Below are 14,976 nucleotides of genomic sequence, written 5' to 3'. Positions count from 1 at the left end.
CTCAGTTGGGCCAGCTGATGTCCTCAGTTGGGCCAGCTGATGTCCTCAGTTGGGCCAGCTGATGTCCTCAGTTGGGCCAGCTGATGTCCTCAGTTAGGCCAACGGATGCTCTCAGTTGGGCCAGCTGATGCCCTCAGTTGGGCCAGCTGATGCCCTCAGTTGGGCCAGCTGATGTCCTCAGTTGGGCCAGCTGATGCCCTCAGTTGGGTCAGCTGATGTCGTCAGTTGGGCCAGCTGATGTCTTCAGTTGGGCCAGCTGATGTCTTCAGTTGGGCCAGCTGATGCACGAGGGTTGCTTGCTTCTCGCCGCTGGTAGGGGTGCAGGGGTGGACGGTCAGACATTGTGCTCAGGAACACGTCCAGCCTCATAAATACGTCCAGGGAGATACCCTCACTTAAATCCTTTAGCAAAACGTTTACCAGCCTTGGGTCCTGCTACGGGAGGAGATATTTCCTGCACTGAGGTATCAATATAAATCCCAGCATGAGTTCTGAGATGAGAATATAAATTATGAACATAATATGGCAATCTGACCGCAGATATTTAAAGTAATTAGGTATCCTGCACAGTCTTCCTCTTCTCTCGTTATGGTATGTTTCAATTCTGCAGGCCTAGCGTTCGAAGTTTGGTGCCAGTCCGGATATTATTTTCTATGCGTAAAAAATTACATACACACACCTCATACCTCGGCCGTCTCCTCTGCAGTGAGTACACCTCCGCTGATCCAAGACGGGAAAGTTATGTAGACCGCTTCTGGGCTGGGAGTGGGGCTGGGAGTGGGGCTGGGAGTGGGGCTGGGAGTGGGGCTGGGAGTGGGGCTGGGAGTGGGGCTGGGAGTGGGCAGGGAGTGGGGCTGGGAGTGGGAGTGTGGTTCGGGGGCTGGGGAGGGGTGGGTACTCAGGTAGGTACTCAGTTTGGTGCCAGTCCGGATATTATTTTCTATGCGTAAAAAATTACATACACACACCTCATACCTCGGCCGTCTCCTCTGCTGTGAGTACACCTCCGCTGATCCTAGACAGGAAAGTTATGTAGACCGCTTCTGGGCTGGGAGTGGGGCTGGGAGTGGGGCTGGGAGTGGGGCTGGGAGTGGGCAGGGAGTGGGGCTGGGAGTGCGAGTGTGGTTCGGGGGCTGGGGAGGGTTGGGTACTCAGGTAGTGGTGGTGGTTGGGAGAAGTAGCTGGTTACTGTGAAGTGGGGTTGAAGGCAGGGTTAGGGTTGGGGCTGTAATGCGAGGTTGGCTTAGGGTTAGGGCTGTAATGTGGGGTCGGGGTTGAAGTTGGGGCTGTAATGTGGGGTCGGGGTTGAAGTTGGGGCTGTAATGTGGGGTCGGGGTCGAAGTGATGAACAATTAAATACTCGTATGCGACCAATAAACGGAATTGATTCACGAAAATAATTAATATTAAACGAAACAAAGCATTCATCGCAAATAATACTGTCAGCTGGGGTAAGATGGACGCAAATAAGCGTAATATTGGCCAAAGTTACAAAAGGAATTTTTGTGCTGTAATGTGACCAAGTGATGAGTTAACGAACTAGTTTCTGCAAGTAGCACCACTATATACATATAGCTTCATGCACACATCATATTACCACACAACACAATAAAACTTTCCCAAACTCTAGGCCGATGTTATGTTCAAGGATCAATCATATGCCATGTGACCGTACCACATAAATCTTAAGAAACGAACCTTCAATATCTACTAGATCGCTTAAGACGATAATGAATTTAACGACTATATGACTATCCTGACTTAGCACGGACGATAGCAGTCCCAGACTACGCGTCTCTTCATGGTCAAAGCAAAATGTCATTTAAAAAGTATAATGACAAAATCGAGCATCCTAGCAATTTAAAATATGTATTCACAGACATTATTAAAGTGTATTTCTTACAGTATACAACTTGCTGACATTCCTATATGTTTATTAAGATTTTAATCTCCCAACAACCTTGCCTAGGTCAGCAACAGTCATGCCTAAATATCACATTGATTTTGAAGAGACAGTTTCAGCTCCCATTGCGGCTTCATGGTGGCAAGATTATTATCTTTAACGGTTTAGTCCTGTCATCCTGTAAGTTGTTCGTTCCGCGCTGACAAACCTAACTCTAACATCGACGATGTATGTTCTGAAAAATATCGTATATGACTTTATTTAGGCGCTAATTCAACGACTTTACTATTTTGCTGTTGTTCTCTGAAGAATTTTTTTATTATTACAATTCATACATGATGATAAAATGAGAAAAATTCTTACACAGGAGAGCTGACCACAGCAAGAGTTGGTAAAGCTAGACACAAAGTGAGGCTCTCAGGTCGACATTAGCCGCTNCATTAGCCGCTTCTCTGGGGACACTTGAATTTTGCCACACATTTCGCTACAAGTTTCCTAGATGCGGGAGAAGTAGAGTTTGGTCATATGACATCACCTTGTTAGCTATATATCAACGGCTTCATGTTCCATAATAATGCTGCGGACATTTTTCATACTCTGTCATGTGAACGACAAAATCTTTGTAAGTTAGACGAAGCCTTGCCTGTCGCGGAATATTGACATCGCAAAAATTGCACAGTTAGTTGAGGTTCTATCCTGCAAGTCAGGGCTCCAATCTAGTTGATCACATCCATACGGCGACCTACCGTACGTCTAATTACCAACTTTTTCTTAGTTTCGATTCGTCTCTGTTTAATTGTCTGTCATCAAAAATTCAAACCTTAAATTAGAGCACTTCTGAAGATCCTAGAAACGTGGAAATTGGCATGCATGCTTATGCTGCCTAACAATTCAAGATTTGATCATCAGAAGTAATAATAGAATAAAGAAAATTTTTTAAATATAAAAAACCTAAAAATTCGCGGTTGGGAATCGAGTTTTTTTGTCGCTAAATTTTACAATTGCTAAAATTGCTAAACTAAAAGGTAGAAAATAAATAATATAAAAAAAAAAAACATTTAAAAAAAACACGTTTTTCTGGTGGTTACAAAACTAAAAACAATGAAATAAAACAAATAAAAAACTTTTAAAAACCACGTTTTCTTAACGGACAAAAAAAAAACATTTACTCTTACATAACATTACATAACATTTTACAAAACTTTAATGTTATGTAAGAGTTAATGTTTTTCTTTTTTGTCCGTTAAGAAAACGTGGTTTTTGAAAGTTTTTTTTTATTTGTTTTATATTGATATTTGTTTCCGCGACAAGCTTCACTATTGGTGATAACCCTCAGGCCTTACCGAAAAACTTATGACAGAAATGGTGTCTAAAGAATATAAATCCATATAAAAGAATTACGCAGCTTCAGTCTGAAAAGTTGAGTTTCTAATTCCTGCGTATTGCAAGGTGCAAGAAACTTCAGAAAACCTATGAAGATTCCTTTCCATTAAAGCATTTTTTATTATAGTAATTATTACAAGTAGTTGGTAATGGTTGGTCGAGCTAGTAGGTCGAGCTAGTAGTTTGTCCTAGTAGTTCTTGCTAGTACTTAGTTTGTGCGCTAGTACAGAAAGCAACTGACATTACAGTGTCCCGATAAATCCAAGTGAGGCCAGACAGTGAAGTCGTCTAGAGAGAAGCGCGGCGCAACAATGGCCGTCGCTAGATCTCCCCAAAGTGTGTTTAAAGCTCACAAAAGTGGCGTGCATTCCTCACGCTGCCCCAACAACACAGCCCCAGGGATGGGGACGAACTGTGGGCCAAGACATTTCTTGGGCCACATCCCTTCACTTCCCTTCGATTACCCCTTCCCTCTTTTCATCATTCTGTTTTTCTCATTCAATTGTCATTAACCTTTTCACTTTTAATCGCTTCATCTCATCAACCCTGTCGCATCTCCGGCGTCCCGGATCATTTCACTATTATAATTCTAGTTTACCTAATTCTCCATTCCTCATAGTTAACCTTTTAACTTTTAAAATAGTTAGTTAGTTAGTTAACCTTTTAACTTTTAAAATTAATTTCCACACCACGCCACACGCGTCGCGCGTCGCCAGCTTTCGTGGCTTAAAAATTCCTCGACTTCAAGAAGCGAGCACCGGCGTCCTGAGCTCTTGATGTTGAATACTTTGATGTTGAATATGGGGATGTTGAACATGTTGATGTTGAATATGGGGTTGTTGAATACGGGGGTTGTTGAATGCGTGAAGTTGAACACAGGGATGATAAATACGGGTTTGTTGAACTCGGGGATGCAATATAAATAGGGGGTTGTTGAATACGGGGAAGTTGAACACGCGGATGCTCTGTTCAACTTCCCGAGAAGATGAACAAAGGGATGTTGAACACGTGCATTTTGAATACGGTAATGTTGAACACGTAATGTTTCTCTTATAGACACGACATGTTCTAATGTACATTTGGAATGTTCTTAAAGAAATTAGTTACAATCTTATAATTGAGCTAGAGTTATTAAAAATTATTTTCTCCTTCAAATTAAGTATTGGTTACATATCTATTGTCACAATAACTACAATGCGCGCTAAGTGAACAAGGAACTGTCTGCACCCACCCAACCTCAGGCTTGATACTTCTTTATGATTAATTAACTTTTGTTCATCATGGAAAAATTCATGGTTACGACGAGCGCTGTCTCGTCTTGCAGGTCCGTGAGTAGACACTGTCAACTGGTTGATTGTATGCCAAATTGTCTTAATTAAGATGACTAGTCGCACAGCGCGCGATGGCGGCAAGGTTTCCCAATTAATCGTTCAGACTATATATAAGGCAACAATAGACAACATTTTGCTCATATGGAACGAAAGTAAGCGTGACTTTTGTCACAAAATAAGATACCAATGACCAGCCATGACATTGGTTATGTTTATGTATGTTAATTTCAGTGCTATCAAACTCCAAAACACATTCATTGCAATGAAGCCTCTATGATTCTTAATAATATACGATGATTTTTTACCGGTACACATTATAAAACCATTTTGTATACTCATAACGTGGCCGGAATTTCGCAGCCTAATGCACAAATTTTACTGAAGCAAGTGACAAGTAAAAAAATGTTTGGCTTGGTATTACTAAAAAATGAAATCTGTTTATTATTTTCAAATTAACAAGCCGTTGTATTAATTGATGATTTTTAGATTTTTAGCAGCGAGTTTCGAAGATTAACCGACATTATTTAATCTGCTCACGCATATCAAAATCATTTATTCGAATTAAGCTGATAATATTCCAAATAATTTATTACGTCATGAACATTGAGTATCACGGTCCTCCTTTTTTCCACAGTTCACCGTGCAGAGGAACAATGCGGACCGAAGGCGACATACTTGACGGATCCCCTCTCAGCCTGCTGGGTTCCTTTTTTCCACAGTTCACCGTGCAGAGGAACCATGCGGACCGAAGGCGACATACTTGACGGATCCCCCCTCAGCCTGCTGGGATCCGACGTCGCGACTGCTGCTCTCTCGATGCCTCCACTGGACCTGACAACTTATGGCGAGCTGGTCCAGCACATGGCATCATTGTATCGCTGTGATCCAGCAGCCGTGGCCGCTTCTTTGGCCACCATTACCTCATCAGCAAGCCATTTGCCTTTAGCGCTGACGGCGCCTCACGCTCTGTCGTCGGCAGCGTTCGCCAGCGCTGCCATGACCGCTTGCCAGAAACCTAACCTGCGCAATGATATCTCAGCAGCCATTAGTGGGGCTTACAGCAGCGTTGAGAGCCACCAAAGCTTGGATCGTACAAATGCCAATAGGCAAGCCATTGGATCTCATGTGGACATGACAGGGACTCACTACATTGTAAACGATGCAGCACAAAGAGCCATCGAAAGCATGCAGAATACTTACTTGACAAGTACGGGGAGCGATAAGTACAAGAAATATAAGAATGTTGTCGGCTCAAATCACAATAACAATCACTTGAGAAGTAATGTATTCGCGCAAGATAATGATGGTGCTCTTGATCTGAGCACACAGGGTTTGCGGTCTCTGTACTCATCGTACCGACGCATCTCTTTGGACAAACTCAAGCCGAAATCCGTTGAAGACTTGTGGGTGGAGAATGATAGCGAACTTTCTTGGATGGATTCCAAAGTAGCTGCTTACAATCCTGCCCAGAAGCTCTTCATGTGTGTAGATTGCGAGTGTGTAGGCTTCCTTTCACGGGTGGCCGAGCACTGGTTGGGAGCACATGCAAATCTGCGCGTTTTCCGATGTCCTCGTTGCCCTTACACCTCTGCGTGGTCGCGATGTGTCAAAATGCACCTCACCAGACAGCACAACGAACAGTGTGCCGACACCACCATGTGGAAAGAAAATTCTACCCTCCTTGAAGTCACGAGATTAATGCAGGACCTCAGAACGAAAGTTGAGACGCGCATTGATTCTTCGAACACTCTGGCAGACAAAAGATTTTACTGCCCACACTGTCCGTACGCCACTGATCGCCGAGACTTGTATACTCGCCATGAAAACATTCACAAAGACGACAAACCTTTCCACTGTTACATGTGCTTTAAGCAATTTAATCGAGCAGATCATGTCAAGAAACACTTTGTTCGCATGCACCCTGATACGTCCTACGATATTGCCAAGATCAGAAAGCAGCCCGGCGCTCGTGGCAGAGGGTCTCCATTAGTGCACGAAGACACGCCATCTTTGTCAGCATCTACCACCACTCCACTTCCTCAACTTGGAGTTCCGTCTGACTTATCAAATCCAACCGCTACTCTCAAATTACCTAAACAATTGGATCATGAACCCAAAGAAGGGAGATCAAACTCAATCAGTTTGCTCCCTTTGACGATTCAGAACTTACGAGTGCACAACATGAACATGAATGGCCAACATAGGCCTAAATCTCCGGAGTCTCCTGACATTACCGTAGACGTGGTCACTCCTGACCCGCCATCGCTCTCCATCGCTTTGCATCGAACTGATTCTTCTCCTGGCAATGACGTATTGTCTTTGCGGTTGCCAGAGCCGGAAGATCACAGAATAACCATCACAAAATGTTCTTCTGCCTCCCCGATTACAGTTCCTCTTTCGTTACCTACGACTCATCTAGCGTCTCTACCGACGACACCTACGAAGGATTATGACCAGGCTCTGGCAGGAATTTCAGTCGTTACTGAATCACCTCGGCAAGGGAAGAAACGAACTGATAAAGCTTTTCGGTGTCCATACTGCCAGTGGTCAGGCAGTGACAACTGGTGTTTGAAACGCCACATGAACACCCACATCAAGCCGTTTGCTTGTACCATGTGCGAGTACAAGGCTGCCAGAGCTGAAAGATTGTCTACACACGTCTTCAAAGTTCATAACAAAAGGATCTGCAACAAGTGCAGCTTCTTGGCTAATACTCAAGAGAAACTTCTCGAGCACACTCGAGAACAACAGTAAGTTTTTATGTTGTTATTAGCCTAGGTTGTTAAATGGATTCATTTGCGATATGAGCTCATGGTTTTATTTGAATGTAATATTGTATTATTTAAGTACTCTATGACTCCTCTTTTTTTTGCAGTCACAACAACCCATATAGCCGGCGGCACACATGCGGAGTGTGCAGCGTTACTCTGGAGAATCAGTCTGCTCTCCAATCTCATCTTGAGAAGGTCCACACCCCCAAATCTACTACTCCGATTGTGCCAGCAGAGTCCTCTGCTTCGCCTAAGCCTGCTCAAAAGAAGATGGAAGCACCGATCCCTCAGGAAGAAGCCCAAGACTTATCAATGAACCTCTCTGAGGAGGTAAAGGAAGGCAAGTTGCATTTGTTCTGTCCCGTCGATACTTGTCAATCTCGGTTCATGGACAGCAACTCGCTGGCACTGCATGTTCAGAAACAACACTTTGAAAGTAATTCGTCTCGCTGTCCTCACTGTAGCTACTGTCTCACCAACGATGAAAGAGGCAAAGAACATTGGTTAAGTCATCACCAAGACGTGTGTGCCGCTTGTGTTCTCGTCTTCACTTCAGTTTACGGTCCGCAATTGTGGAAAAAAGTCCACGTGAAACCAGCTAGCTCGGAGAAAAACCCGGATGCGATACTGACAGTAACGAGTCGCAAACGACGTGCTCCTGGCTGTGGGAATGAGTCAGTGACGTCTGATTCAGAACAATCGGCGACCGCTTCGACTGAGTCCGATCATCAAGATTCTGATGCTGAAAGACAGAGCAAGCGCTCGCGTAAACAAAGCTGCCCCAAGAAAGTCATCGCTGTCGTTAACGACGATGACAGCGAGGACGAGTATGAAGATGAAGAGGCTTCTGAGGACGACCAAAACTCCAAGTCCCCACAACACAAACGGAAGAAAACTCGTCGCTGCATTCGATGTCCTGATCGTCCCATATTCGCTTCGCGGGCGCGCTTGCGCCTGCATCGTCGCACTCGCCACAGAACAGCACGGATTGCGAGTGCATTTGTCGTAGCTGAGGAGATGAGGAACATGGAGGTTACGAATTAACCTTACAGTGGTCATTTGAAAAAAACTGACCAAATTAGCCGCCTTTTCGGCCGGTTTCATTGCGGTCGAATTTGGTAGGCGTGGATTACATTTGTTTTAGTAAGGTGCGTTACAACTAACAACTATCCACATATGTAATCCACCCGACCCCTGTAGGGTTAATAGCGAGGAATTAATTACGAGGAATACGAGCTTTAAGTACAGAGTGCCTTGCACGAGCAGTGAGCGCTTCTAATACTCATTCAGGGTCTTGAAAAAGCTTTATTTTAGAACAATCTTTGCTGTTAGCGCCTTGTTTGCTAGCGTCTTTGAACGCCACTTCGGCGAGGTCTTTTCCTCATTAAAATTTCGTGTGAATAATAGAATAATACCTCAAAGTAGGATATATATGAGACCAGCTCTCACATCCTTACTGATAATAAACATTCAATTGCTCAATGAGTGGACAATTATTATTTTAAACTGTACATTGCGGCTATGATTCGAAGCTCAAGCTGTTGTTGAAGTAGCCACACAAAAATACCTTACATCCGTAGGAAAACTGGCTTTGCATTATGTTAATGCCTGAGAAAATTTCCAGGTTGTGTCAAAGGTTGTTGAATATTCGTTTGTTCCTGAAATGTAGTTACTGATTATAGGATGTTACTGTAGATTAATTCTTCCCTCTTCTTCTCTATTATAGGGCTGTATGCACCCTTACCCTTATTGGGAGCACATTCGTTGCTCCTAAATGTCATGTCCCCACCCTTATTGGGAGCACATTCGCTACCCTCACATGTTATGTCCTTAAATTCACATCTTCAACTTCTCAACTTTGCCTCTAACTAAATAACGACTTTGCTTGCGATATTAAAAAGTAGAACCTTGTAGTCGAAATCATCATTATAAGCGGGCTGTCGTACTAAACTAATCTTAGAATCCCAATTGCTTTTGCTGCTTAATAATATAGCATTTTATTTATTGCTCTGCTAGTTGATATTATGAAGTGACGTGCCGCTGGGAGGCTTCTAATCTTTGTAATATGTTTAAGCTTTTAGAATTACTAAAAAGTCATTAATTATTCATTTACTAATTAATCTTAAAAATTATTGACTTGACCAAAATAATCTCCATGCTACTAACGATGCTGTGAAGCATTTCTGAATTAGTCGCGGAATTTATACGAACAAAACGCAATATTTTCGTTACAACGATCTGGTTTGATAACACGTAACGTCAGAGACTCAGATTATAGAATAGAATTTTTAGGTTAGGAAAATTTAAATTATATGCCATCTGATTTTTTCGTGAAATATTCCGAAATTCGATAAAGTAGGTATATATGAGTAAAATGAAGCATAATTATAGGGTATTCACTTATTCAGTGAGTAAGTTTGATACAGGAACCTCTAATATGAGGTCCTGATATTCCTGATTTTAAGTTGGAACTTGTTCGGTGTCGAAGTTTTCTAGTCAAGTTCGGTGCCAAAGCTACGTCTCAGTCACAACTGCTATGTGAGCCTTACCATGTTATGGAAGTAATGTTCGTATCGTTATGGGGGGCGATGAAATACTTTCGTGTTGTATTGTTACGGCAAGGGAGGTTACTTTCATGTCGTTATGTTAGGCAAGGAAAGTTACTTTCATGTCGTTATGTTAGGCAAGGAAAGTTACTTTCATGTCGTTGTGTTTGGTGAGGGAAGTTACTTTCATTTATATATAAAAAGCTAAATCTTTGGACGTTCCTACCCTCCACCATTCCTGCATTGCTCATCACCTCGTCTGGAAAAGGAAAGCTCGTGGGGACCTAGTATGGGGACCGCGTAGGACCGTTTAGGGACCGCGTAGGGCCCGCTTGATGACCGCTTAGAGACCGCGTAAGGCCCGCGTAGGGCTCGCTTGAGGACCGCTTAGGGACCGCGTAGGGGGTGCGTAGGGCCCGTGTAGGGCCCGCTTGAGGACCGCATAGGGACCGCGTAAGGCCCGCGTAGGGACTGCGTAGGGCCCTCATAAGGACAGCGCTGCATGAGACCTCGCCCGCGAATGATGCTGTGAACCAGACGTTTGCTCACTAAATACTAACAAATCGGCTATTTTCAGAGAGCTTAATGAAAACTTTATTTCGAGATTGAATGTAAAAGGTTGATTTCTTATTGGGATTTGTGTAGTAAATTTAGCTCTCTTTGAATATAAACTAATTGCGGTAAATCAATTTAGTTTTTAATTTGTTTGAACAATATGTGTTGGCGAGTGATTCCTGAAGCGCAGAACGATTACCTTACACCGAGTTAGCGTCTCTAGGCTAGTAACCTTTATATTCTAGAACCGTATTGCTCTAGAAATTTCTTGTTGCATTGTTAACATTATCTTACCTAGGAATAGGCTTACTATTTTTCCTAGTTATTTCCTTTAAAACTGATTAATATATACCGCTCAATAATTATAATGATTAATATTGTATAGAAGTATTTAAGTAATATAATTGTTGTATATGCTATATATCACGATGTAATAACCAACTCTGGCTTAACAATAACTTGCCCAAATATTTCCTTGCATTCATAAATGTCTTGTACGATAGCGCACGTTGATCCCTTACTATCTTACTGTCGTTGTTCTTCAAAATCGCTAAACATGAATGCTAATTTCTATCGTTATTCAATAGAAGAAATACGAGCAATCGTCCAATCTCATTCCAACGCGGCTCCGGTGCAGTTCCCCTTAATCAATTCTTTAATAATCAAAGTCACAAGCCACCAACTATAAAATTATATGATTTTATTCAAAGCCTGATTATTAAAAACAACTACAACGTCGTAATTGGGATCATTGGAAACAATATCAGAATTACTAACAATTCTTCACCTTTAACCACGGATGAGAAATTTGGACGATCAACGTGGCACTTACAATCGACTTTCAAATTTTTGGATACTTTGTTGATTTGTAATTCACTATGAAGTTATAACCGTGAACATTAGGTGCCATAATAACATTATAGATTTAATGCGAATATAATAAGTGTGCGTACAAACATTTCTAGAGCTTAAGCCCTCCTAGCATAAACTTTGAGTTATTGCTTATAGTTCCGGGGACACCTGTGACAATTGCCTAGGTATTACTGTATAGGCATGATTGTGATTGCAAAAAAATGAGATTACTTTATGCATAGCCAACAGAAATGATTGCTGTTCCGAGAAAATTCACAAAACGTTGAAAGTTTCGCGAAACATTTATTTACATGCATAACTATACTGTTTACGTGTTTGTATAGGTGGTATGCACTTCAGGCATGGTCATGTAGTGCGTGCCACGAAAAAAAAAAACATTTTCATTCAATTTGCTGTGGTTTCCTGCACTCATGACCTCGGTAGCATCGCACTTTATTTATTTTCTCTGAATTTAATGTTTAATTAAGATTTTTGATTTCCTTTGCCAGAATTTTTTTTTTTAAATTTTGACGACAACAATTGATTTTGACGACAGTCTGATCGATATTATCGTTGTCCTAAGATGGATACAGTTTCTGCTTTTTACTTTAAAGTTTACTGATGAAGATAATGCGAGATAAATTACTTTAAACCGCAATGTGGCAAACTTGAAGCGCGATAATTGCCTCTCACAATTCCATATGCACAGGGAGCACAAAAATTGTCGCAAGGAGTCAGATTATTTATAACAAAACAAAAAAGTGTGTATGTAGGCAACCAGCGATAACAAACATAGGAAGACCTTAGCATGCAATGTATAGTGACATAGAGCGTTACTTGAACTTGTAACTGATGTAAAGCTCCACGTATGGTCTCATCCTCGAGCCACGGAAGTTTGTTGCCAACTTAAAGTTACTGACCACTGAGTCAGTACCCTCTGAGTTACTGACCACTGAGTCAGTGACCACTGAGTCACTGACCACTGAGTCACTGATCACTGAGTCACTAATCACTGAGTGAGATAAAACCTTTCGATGGATGTTCCTCATCCCCGGGATGTCACGGCAGTTTTAACCATTCCCTAATCTGACCACTCCTCTTGCGGTCACTCCACTACTCTTCTTACAGTCACTCCCATCACTTCTGTTGTAGTCACTCCACCACTCCTGTTGTAATCACTCCACCACTCCTCTTGCAGTCACTGTACCACTCGTCTTGTAGTCACTCCACCACTCCTGTTGTAGTCACTCCACCACTCCTCTTGCAGTCACTGTACCACTCCTCTTGTTTTCATTCCACCACTCCTGTTGAAGTCACTCTACCACTCCTGTTGTAGTAACTCCAGCACTCCTGTTGTAGTCACTCCACCACTCCTCTTGCAGTCACTGTACCACTCCTCTTGTTTTCATTCCACCACTCCTGTTGAAGTCACTCTACCACTCCTGTTGTAGTAACTCCAGCACTCCTGTTGTAGTCACTCCACCACTCCTGTTATAGTCAATCCACCACTCCCATGTTAGTTATTCCACCCCTCCTGTTATCGTTACCCTGTTGTTATCCATGGACCTGTGTAAGGAACCAGATACTTTTATACCTGTATGAGTACCTAAGTGAAAAATCAATATCAACTTTATTCTGTGTTTCATTTATTTCAATTCGCAGCACCAAGAATGACCAGAATCACTGCTTATGTGAAACTCAGTTCTGGGAAAATTGGAAGCCTCTTAGTGGAGGCGTTGGAAAAACACGTGCCATGTTCGGAATTATCTTTCCTAAAGAAAGTATAAGTACAATAGTATAGTAGTATAGTATAGTATCTTCGGCATTTAAAGAATAGGCCTGGATAGGCCTGTCGCCGATTCTTGTACTTTTCTTGACTAGACTGGCCTTTTGATCATATCTTTTCAACGGACGGTAGATTTAAAATAGCTTCTAGATGTCAGTTGTTCCGTAGGGTACGAGGCATTTTAAGACTAAACATATGCTCGTGCATGGCCTTGTCTAGTCTGTTCTTGAACGCGTTCATACTCGGAGCTTCAACAATATCTTCAGGGAGGCTGTTCCACATGTCAGTGACTCGAAGCGAGAAGAAATGTTGTCGCATGGATAAGTTGCACCGCAGTTTTTTTAATTTATAGCTGTGGCCCCTGGTGTTGGTTCTTGTTTAAAATTCTAGTAATCCTTCTGGGACCTTGTACAAACCATGAGTATACAATAGGTAATAATACTTTCGTAAATGGGGAAAGATTTTCGTACAACGAACAGAATTCATATTTGTAAAAACCGTTTACTCGATAAATTTACAGACTTTGATGAGAACTTGAATTTAAGACAATACCGCCCGTAAAAGTGGCCATAGAAATGCCTGACGTTTCTTCATATAGCCGTATAACTCGCGAATGAAAGTGAAACACGAAAAATAATTGCGATCTAAACCGCACCGTTAAGTTATATTGAACGCATGTGCTAAGTTCCATCGAGCTGCGTTCATTAATTTGGCAGATATTTTAGGTTCACTACAAACATGACAATCGGCCACAGAAATGCAAGCGTTTTCTAGGTATGGCCGTATAACTCACGAATGAAGGTGAAACCTAATAAAAATTTACGACCTAAGCGTCATCGTTAGGTGGGTAAGAACGTATGTTCTAAATTTCATCCAAATATGTCCCGGAGGATAAATGGTATACAGGGCTTGCGACGAATTTTGGACCGTATAACTAGGCAACAAAGTTGAAATTGAAAGAAACGATCACGACCGTATCATCACCGTTATGTCCTAATAAATTAATTTGCAAAGTTTTATTGAGCTGCCCTAATGAATTTGGCAGATATTTTAGGCATACTGCAAACTTAGAGACCGGCCGGAAGACCTGCAATAAGACCGCTGTCTTGCCACAAATGTCAGACGGGAGAAAATCGTAAGGCGCTGCCAAGATTGGAGAGAAATATTTGATCAAAAAGTTGAAATATTATTTTCAAATTAATATTCAATAAAAGATTATTTCCTATTTGAAACGAGAAGTAAATGGGAATTTTACCTCGTATGAAAAATGTGGGTCTGATCGTTATTTTTTTAACCTGCCCATAACGGCTTTATTTTTATTAATGGAATTCAGAGTGACGGGATTCCAGAATTACATTTATAATCGAGCTTGACCAACGCCACTCGTATAAGCCAAGGAGCAAGGTATTGCGGCAGTTTTCCGCACCTTAGGAATCTACTGTATCAGTTAAATGACAATCAAGCTGCAGAGATCCTGGTTGAGCCAGTCACCTGTTGCCAGTTCTTCATTCTGAGGCCTTTTTATTTCACCACGTCACGCGCTTCAAGTTCAACGAGCAGGCGCAACTTCGTAATTAAAAATCGAGGCTCTATGTATTGATCCATCTTAGAAAAATAAAATTTTTTCTTTGTAAAAATGAAGTGTTTAGATGGAAGCAACAATGTTAAAGTATATAACCTCACAGCTGAAAAAACACAGCCAGAGGTGAGTTTCAAATTATATCTGCTTGAGTTGAAATATTTGCCTTGCATTGATTTGACAAGGAAATTCCATGGTCAGGAAGATGTGCCAGGTGCACGGGAATTTATATTGTCATTTTAACAACCTGCGCGGTGCGCCGTACTATGC

At 41.9% G+C, this 14,976-nt stretch overlaps 2 protein-coding genes across 2 annotated transcripts in view; both read left to right on the top strand.

The window, feature by feature from the left end:
- The first annotated feature begins 5,268 nt into the window (after positions 1 to 5,268).
- Positions 5,269 to 12,974, top strand: LOC108668284 (zinc finger protein 628). Its single transcript, XM_018155470.2, has 3 exons — positions 5,269 to 5,319; positions 5,405 to 7,367; positions 7,493 to 12,974. The coding sequence occupies exons 1-3, from the start codon at positions 5,271 to 5,273 to the stop codon at positions 8,430 to 8,432; spliced, it is 2,952 nt and encodes a 983-aa protein (XP_018010959.1). The 5' UTR covers positions 5,269 to 5,270; the 3' UTR covers positions 8,433 to 12,974.
- Positions 12,975 to 14,588: 1,614 nt separating this feature from the next.
- The window catches only part of LOC108668283 (nucleolar protein 10), a 19,625-nt gene continuing 19,237 nt past the window's right edge, over positions 14,589 to 14,976 (top strand). The window contains exon 1 of the mRNA XM_018155469.2: positions 14,589 to 14,832. Coding sequence (XP_018010958.1) covers positions 14,764 to 14,832 — 69 coding nt within the window. The 5' untranslated portion in view covers positions 14,589 to 14,763. The remainder of the gene's footprint in view (positions 14,833 to 14,976) is intronic.

This window comes from Hyalella azteca, unplaced genomic scaffold (genome assembly GCF_000764305.2).
Source record: "Hyalella azteca isolate HAZT.00-mixed unplaced genomic scaffold, Hazt_2.0.2 contig3582, whole genome shotgun sequence".
Classification (NCBI taxonomy): domain Eukaryota; kingdom Metazoa; phylum Arthropoda; class Malacostraca; order Amphipoda; family Hyalellidae; genus Hyalella; species Hyalella azteca.
This window is presented reverse-complemented; position numbering and strand designations above follow the sequence as displayed.

Excerpts from the sequence above, each read along its gene's own strand:
- LOC108668284 (XM_018155470.2), top strand. The coding sequence starts at position 5,271 with ATGCGGACCGAAGGCGACATACTTGACGGATCCCCTCTCAGCCTGCTG. Across the intron at positions 5,320-5,404 it reads ATCCCCTCTCAGCCTGCTGG|GATCCGACGTCGCGACTGCT; the intron begins GTTCCTTTTTTC and ends TCAGCCTGCTGG. Across the intron at positions 7,368-7,492 it reads GAGCACACTCGAGAACAACA|TCACAACAACCCATATAGCC; the intron begins GTAAGTTTTTAT and ends TTTTTTTTGCAG.